The sequence below is a fragment of the Lepidothrix coronata genome, unplaced genomic scaffold, assembly GCF_001604755.1.
Source record: "Lepidothrix coronata isolate B3197 unplaced genomic scaffold, Lepidothrix_coronata-1.0 Scaffold46, whole genome shotgun sequence".
Lineage (NCBI taxonomy): Eukaryota > Metazoa > Chordata > Aves > Passeriformes > Pipridae > Lepidothrix > Lepidothrix coronata.
The window spans coordinates 4,160,042-4,168,038 of NW_016690226.1; the positions used below are offsets into that span (position 1 = coordinate 4,160,042).

General features: G+C 39.2%; 1 protein-coding gene across 1 annotated transcript in view; it reads right to left on the reverse strand.

Moving 5' to 3' along the window:
• The window catches only part of MAN1A2 (mannosidase alpha class 1A member 2), a 138,857-nt gene that overhangs the window by 8,392 nt on the left and 122,468 nt on the right, over positions 1 to 7,997 (reverse strand). The window contains exon 11 of the mRNA XM_017814630.1: positions 5,452 to 5,624. Within this exon, the coding sequence (XP_017670119.1) occupies positions 5,452 to 5,624 (173 nt within the window). The remainder of the gene's footprint in view (positions 1 to 5,451; positions 5,625 to 7,997) is intronic.

The window sequence follows — 7,997 nt, forward strand, 5'->3', positions numbered from 1 at the left end:
ATGTTTCAGCTCGTTAGCCTGCATGAAGTTTCTCTCCACATGGTGCTTTAGGCCCAGATTTTCGTTAATTCTGATTTTTGCTAGTTCTACTCAACAGAAGCTGAGGGGAGTCAAGGCAGGGGAGGAAATAAGTTTTGAATGACGTGCCTTTTATGCAGAGAAAACAGATTCAATCAAAGCTACCTCTTCAAGGTCCTTACTATTGCCTTTGCATACTAGAAATACTGGGAAACAGAGAGGAATTTTCCATTGGACAAATGCACAAGGAATGCTAGCAGATGCCATCACCAAAATCAGGATGAAAAGTGAAAAGTTGAGCAAGATACCTAGGACAGTAAGTCATAGCACATCAGGTACGACAGCTAACCTCCTGCTAGTATACACTCTTATTCTGTGGAAATGTGAGACTGTTCATAGAAAAAAGAATAATCCAGCCTGGACAAAGTTCTTTCAAGTTCCTAAAGAGCAAGGTTTTTAAAGAAGCAAGAGGAGATGTTACTGGGATGGTCGTGGCTCTAGAGCCTGAGCTTATGCCAAGAAAGGTAGAGTGTTTCTGGGCAAAATCTAATTCTCACTGTAATTCTTTATCTCAAGCACAGCTTTCTCCAAGTTTGGATGGAAATGATTGCTTTTTTGTTGGGACCTGAGTCTAAAAGGAGGAAGTGTCTGGATGAATTCTTTTCAGATCCGGTTACTGGTGCAGGCTAGAGCTACACTGAGACTATTCACACGCTGGGATTTGAGTTGACCAGGTTTTCTCTACAGTCTGGAGAGAAAGGTGTACATGACACATTTAGTTCAACAGCTCAGCCAACTTCAGAAGAAACAATGCCTGTGCTGTTTATGGAACCATTTGCATGTTCCTCCCCAGAAGTCCTACAGCCCCTAGGCAGGTGTCATATGAATAAACAAGAGCCAAAGCACTTTTCCTTTATAGGCAGGAAAGAAAGTGCCTCCTCTTGCCACTATCCCCTTTTTATAATACTGCAGAACACAACCTTGCCACTGCTCTGAGGAAGCTCCAATGGTTACAACTCCTGCCACGATTTTAGCATTCGGAGTCTGATCATGCAGGAGTTTCTCTAGTCAACCATTCAGCAACCCTGATGCTGTGTGCCACAGCTTGGAGAGGTGAGACTTGCTAGTGACTATGGCAAATGGAAAACAAGGAATAAATGGTACCATTGACATGGTACTTTAAGATATTATGAGAAGACAAGGCAGCACTACACCATATCAATATAATTCAATTTAAAGCTGACTGACAGTGCTCTAAGAACAAACTGTGAATGCAAAATCATCACGAAATAGAGCTGCTTTTCACAGAGATCCACAAGGAACGGCCTGAAGTTTTATCAATCACTACAACACTGCTGCTGGCAAAAATGACACAGGTAAATAACAGCAGACAGTGTAATCTGGAGGTAACTGGGTGCCAAAGAAAATGAGTTTCATATAGTCCTAAATCTAGTCATAAAGGCTGTGTAAGTGCAGAACCAGGCTAGCCTGGCAGGTAGAGACACTTCAAAGACTTCCGTGGCCACATAAGACCATTTAGTCTGAGTTCCTCCTAGCTTATCGTGGCAGATGCACACATGGGGATGGTAGAAAGTAGCAGGGATGTAGTTTTATTTTTGCACAGGGCTGTGGATGAAGTCAAAACTGGAATATGCAATTCTAGAATTCATTTTTAGAAAAGGATGATGAACTAATGTAGGTGCAGGCATTTGGAGAAAATACTTTACAGTGAGAGACAATACAATTTGTTTTGCATCTTAAGTAGAGTCAGTAGTAAGTTCATTACAATCTATGAAAACTCTTGGGAAAGAAAACATGAGGGAAATAAAAAACATTTTAATATGGAATAGGAAGTCATAGGAAAATCCAGTGATTGAGAGCTGAAACCAAGCAAATTCAAATGAGAAATAAAGTGTGGGGTTTTTTTCACAGCAGAATTAATTAAATAATCGAACAAACTACCAAAAGAAGTGGATTTTGTAGTTTCATCTATTCAGATTAGAACAGAAGAATATGCAACAGTGTACTCTTGACAAATACATGTGTCTCAGGTCAAAAATGACACAAACTGAAATTTCAGTGCCTGAAATGTACAGGGAGGTCAGAGCTGACCTCAGTTCCTTGGAAATAAAATTTGAGGGTCCTCTAGATTGGACCCCAGCTCCCTCAGTTCCTCTGAGGGTGTTGCATGTGTGACTTTTCTTGACTATGCTAATAACATGCCCATAAAAACTGTGCCAGTTTCTTCACCAGCTGTGGTACTCACAGCTTCTAACCCATGAGACTGTGAAACCATGTTTCTTTTGCCTCCAACCTATGTCTGGCTCTTTTCTGTCTACTGTACCTCATTAGGTAGGATCAGAATGGCTTGGGTTGGAAGGACCTTAAAGATCATTTAGTTTCAACCCCTCTGCCATGGGCAGGGATGCCACTCACCAGATCAGGTTGCTTGGAGCCCCATCCAACTCGGTCCTGAACATTTCCAGGGACAGGACTTCCAACACCTCTCTGGGCAAACTGTTCTACTGCTTCATCACCCCCAGCAGAGAATTTCTTCCTCACATCTAATCTGAATCTGTCTTCTTTCAGTTTAAAACCATTGCACCTTGTCCTGTCACTATTCCTCATATAAGAACTCCATCTTTCTCATTTTTATGAGCCCCCTTCAGGTACTGGAAGACTGCAATGAGTTCTCCTCAAAGCCTTCTCTTCTCCACTTTAAACAACCCCAGCTCTCTCAGCCTATCTTCATAGGAGAGATGCTCCCGCCCTCTGATCATCTTCCTGGCCCTCCCCTGAACCTGCTCTACGAGGCCCACATCCTTCTTCTGCTGTAGGTATTTTCGTTTCATTTTACCATCAATCCTCAATTGTCCTGAAATTAGCCCAAGCTTGAGGTCTTGGCTATTATTCTCACTGCTAGTAGAAACCCTGAACCTCTGCAGTCTTTGTGGTACAATCCTACTTAGTCAGATACTGAAGTCCACAAAAAATATTTGAACCTTTCATTCACACATCTTAGATTAGTAATTGGCTTTACATGCCTATTGTGAAGTGGTGGCTCTTATTGCTTTCAAATAATCAACCTAAAAAGGATTTTAGTAATTTTCTGTATTTACCCTGAATATCTTACATGCATATTTCTGTAATACTTCAGCCAGCCCCCCAGCACAACATCAGCCAATTTGGCTGGCCCAATACAATTGAGATGAATGTTGTCTCTAGTGCTAAGTATAGTATCAAGGAGAATTAGCCTTTTATTATTAGGAAAGAGAGATCCTGTCACAGGGATTTATGATCACTGAGGAAATGTGAGATTGAACTTCCTGTTTTCCCCGCCCCAGAGACACTGGATTTGAAGAGATGTGACAAAACAGGCCTTGGACAAAGCACAGCATCTGCATTAAAGTGTCCAAGTTTTGCCCAAAAATCTAGATAACAAAGACAAAAAGGAGCTGTGAATGGTGAAATAGATAAAGTACAGTACAATGATCTGCACACACACAGAGTCCAGCTCCCTGTGCAGATTCTTATTATAAAAAGCAGAGAGATCTGGGCTGGGACTGCTAAGAAACTTTAGAAATGCAGTTTATTTAAAAGCCAGGTGATTCTGCAAAGTATCCTGGAACATCTCTGAAGAATTCTTAAAATGACAGAGGCAGACATCCAACAAATCGGTGAACTAACCCAAATCCATTCTGGTAGGGATGTAATCATCCATTCGAAGAAGCAAACAAGGGAGACCACAAGAACTCAGCCATCAAACACCAAGTTACACCATGTTCAGTGTAGAAAAATGAAACTGTTTAGAACTCAGAAACAAAACTCCATTTCCTAAAAAGTTCAAAAGAACTACTAGACTTCTGATGAAGAAACTGTCATTCACCACGAGAAGTCTGTAATACTGATTGCCAAGTATGCTTCAGAGGTTGAAAGGCAAAAGGAAAGCAAATTCAGACAGTGATGTACAAGAGCAGTAAGCCAACTGCTCTGTGTGTCACACCAGATTCTTCTCTATTTATAAGTGGAGAAATAAACACAGCCAGATCTGTGTAGGTACAGAAGAAGGAAAAGTAGTGAGTAGGTGTGAGGAATAAAACACAAGAAATTATTTTCTGTGCACAGTGAACAGAAAACCCTGGGGAAGAAAAAGCTTCAAGCTTCTGTGTCAGTATGAGGGTGGGGTAAGAAAATCTGTAATTGTGGGAAGGAGGGGTTTGCAAAACTATTTATGAAGAGGTCAAAAATATTTTATGGCTATGTTGGATAAAGAAATCTTTTATTAGGGAAACAAGCAAAAGAAGGTATTCTGTAAGGACAGAGGCAATTAGTACACAGGGTGCTTGATTTACAGAACTTTGATGTAGGTTGACAGAAGGATAAAATAAAATCCTACCCCTAACCCAGAGAAAATTGGAGGCAGAGGGGAGGATGGGAGGGTTTGTTTTGAAAGCATTAATGGGACCAAGATATGAAAGCAATTGGAGAAAACTGAACAAAACACAATTAAAAGATATGCTTTGCAGTGTGCTTAAGAGACTGATACTGTACTGAAAACCCTTATATTTGTAAATTCGTTAACCTAGTACAAAGCACCCAATCTCAGCTTAGATCATCCAGCCATAGTTTCTGTAGGAGCTGGTGTTTGATGTTTTGGAGACAGCAGCAATGCATTTTGGAATACAAGCGTGACAAATGTGGAACCTCTTTCCAGAATAACGTAATGCTGGTTGTAACAAAACAGACTGCAATGCAAAACCTCACTAAGACTATGACACAACCATAATATACTTGGACTCTTAAAATACCTGGACTCTTCTACATGGTTGCAACTGTGCTGAGGGACAGATAATAACGAACTTGGCTAAGTATTCTGAACCTGCCTTAACTATCTTCCACTTGATGATTACAGGTATCTCAACAGATCTCTTCCTCCAAGTACTTCGTCTCAGTCTCTTGCATCTGGAGCAAAACTGGTTTTCACCTGCAAAATAAAGCTTATCCAGCCCCCTTTGTCTCTTCCTTTGCTCTTTCCTCATCTCATTTGGCTGTAGTCAAAATATTTCATTACTGTCTTGTTATCTTTAATGTTTATTCTCATCTCTGAAACTGGCTTTGAGCTGTTTCCAAACACTGCTGGAGCGGTAGCAGGGAAGCAGAGGAGCTCTCGGGGACTGTGGACTACTGATAACAGTGGGAGTCATGACCAGTGGATTCTATTTCCATGCTTAAAACTCATGAGCTGTGTAACGCTGAATGCATCTCTCAATTGTGCATCTGATTCAGCAGCTGTGAAACAGCAGTAACTGTGTGCAGCCCCTTAGTTTACAAGAAATCACGACAATCAATTTGAAGTGTTTCAGTACCACGAGAATAAAGTGGCTACAAAGGAAAAATACACAAAATTAAATTAGAGATAATTAATACAGTTACCTGTGTTGCCTCCCAGCCCCACTGCCTGTACTTGGGATCATGGGTGAATCTCCACATATACCAGTAGGTCTCAATCACTTCTGGCCTTAGGATATAATACTTCTCATTCTGCCGCACTGCCACTGCCTCTACACCACCATCAAATTTGAATGCTTCTGGGCCCAGCTTTAATGCTGCAGAGGAAAGAAAAAAAAAAGTAAAGAAGAGTAAGAAAAATTTATTCCATACCAATCTTTGCAGGAAGGATGGGTAGGAGACTGCTATATCCCAAGCTTGTGAGAAAAACAGAAACTAGTTTGTCTTTAAGCAGTCTCATAAATATTTCCTATTGTTGAGGCCTATAATTTTTCTTATGAATAATTTATCCAATTCCTGTGAGAAAACTACCTATTTTGACAAGACTACAGTAATCTTCTTCAAAAATAATGAAATGCTAAGAATATAAACACAGTAACACATTCGATTACAGGATAAAATTCAAGTGACCGACACCAGTTCTTTACAAGCAAAAGGGGAAATAAAAAAGGGTCAACAGAGGTTTTGATGTCCTTTGACCCCATCTAGCACAGCAGGAAAAGATCTTGGAACTAAACCAGGTAGCACCATCCCAAATAATCTGTATCTTTACCTAAGCTGTTGGTTTAAGGAAGTGCTGCAAGGCCACTGTAACTGATATGCTTCATGCTGTGATTCTCAAGTTTAGGGTTTACAACTGGGCAATGAAGTCTTAACTACACCTGAAAATAAATTTCCAAACTATGAGATTCTCTATTTCAGCCCTTAAAGGAAGTTGTAAAGGTCTTGTACCAGCATCTGGAAGACCATTCATATAAAAACGAGGTACCTGTAGAAAAACTGTCTATAATATGAAGTTGCAATCATATATATATTTTATTATACAGCTACACATTATTCCTCAAATCCAACATTAATAATGCCCTTTTATCTACAGCTGCACCTCACCTTTTGTTTTGGCAGAGAATTTTTAAGGCACTGAACTCTGAAGCTGCATTCCAGCTAATTAACCGTGTAATTCCTACGGGCTAGAGGTTCAAATTAGCCATTGTCTCATGGGCCTGAAAGGGGAACCTTAGAATACTACAACGAAAAATGTGAGCAACTCCCAGTGCATGCCCCAGCAGAAAATCTCCAAAAAAAGTTCCTTAATCTTCTTGTTTCAAGGGAGTATGGTGCTGGATGCCAAAAGAAAAAAGCACCACGTATTTTCAGCCACATACACTCCATCAAGAAACGTTTATGGTACTTCTTTTAGAAAGGACCACTTTATCAGTTTCAGTACAAAAATTACACAAATTTCACTGCAAAATGATAGGCTAGATACAGAGTTCTACCTATCCAAAATTAAGAATATAAGAATGGTCATACTAGACCAGATGGAGTTCTTTCTGTTTCAGAATTATGTTTCCAACAATGCCCACAATCAGACATAGATGGGGAAGTGGAAGAACAGGGGTGGCATATGAGATACCTTTTTCTAGCTTTCCTACCAGTCTCTAAGTTTTTGAGGCTTCTCCAAAACTAGACATACTTTTTTTATGTGGTCAGTAATTCTTAATAGATTTATTTCTCAAGTACTTATCTGATGTGTCCTTAAACCTGTCCCTTTTCCACATTGAATAATACTATCCAATTCTGCTGTGACTTGAACGGAAACTGTTCCAAGCCTTTAGTTTTTCTTCCTGCCTTTCTCCACAACTCTTCCAATTCTATTATATCCTTTGTAAAATGAGAGGACCAGTCTGAATATAGCAAAAAAAGTGCAGCCAAGATGAATACAGTGACATAATGACATCTTCTATTTTGTTCTTTCTCATTTTGTTTTTCCTGAGTGCCACTGAGCTGACATTTTCATAATCTCAAAAGCAATTTCCCAAATTATAATGGTCAGTTAACAGCTCATCATTTAATATGTGAGGTTAGGAATAATTTTTTCATAGGTTCTTCACTTTATATTTAACTACACTGAATTTAATTTAGTAATTTATTATGCAATTATTCAACCTCAAAAGGTCCTTGTGTAGTGCTTTCTTTGTTATTATTGGCACACGTACCTTACTGTTCATGGCCTTTTCTGATAATTTATATATGTATATATATATATTATTTATATACATATTAAAATGTAAATATACTATACATTTACACACAGGTGTATTAATATACTGTACTTTTATAAACATTTAACACATAATGTATATAAACACACTATACATTTTACACATCTATACACATATGTGTATAAGCATGTATCAAATATATCAAAGTACCACTGGTTAACCACCATTTATCCATTGCAAGAGCAGACTATTTACCTCTACCCTGTTTGTTATACTATACCCATTTTTCTTCCCTCCATGCAGGTACTTTCTGCTTATGCAGCAGCTGCTTAATGTCCCTAACAGGTCTTAGTAAAATACTTCTGAAAAAGCCTTTTGGAAATCAGGTAAACATGACAACTACTTTACTCTAATCCACCAAAGCAGCTGGATTTCAGGCAGTTCTGGTGACGCATCATCTACAGAAAC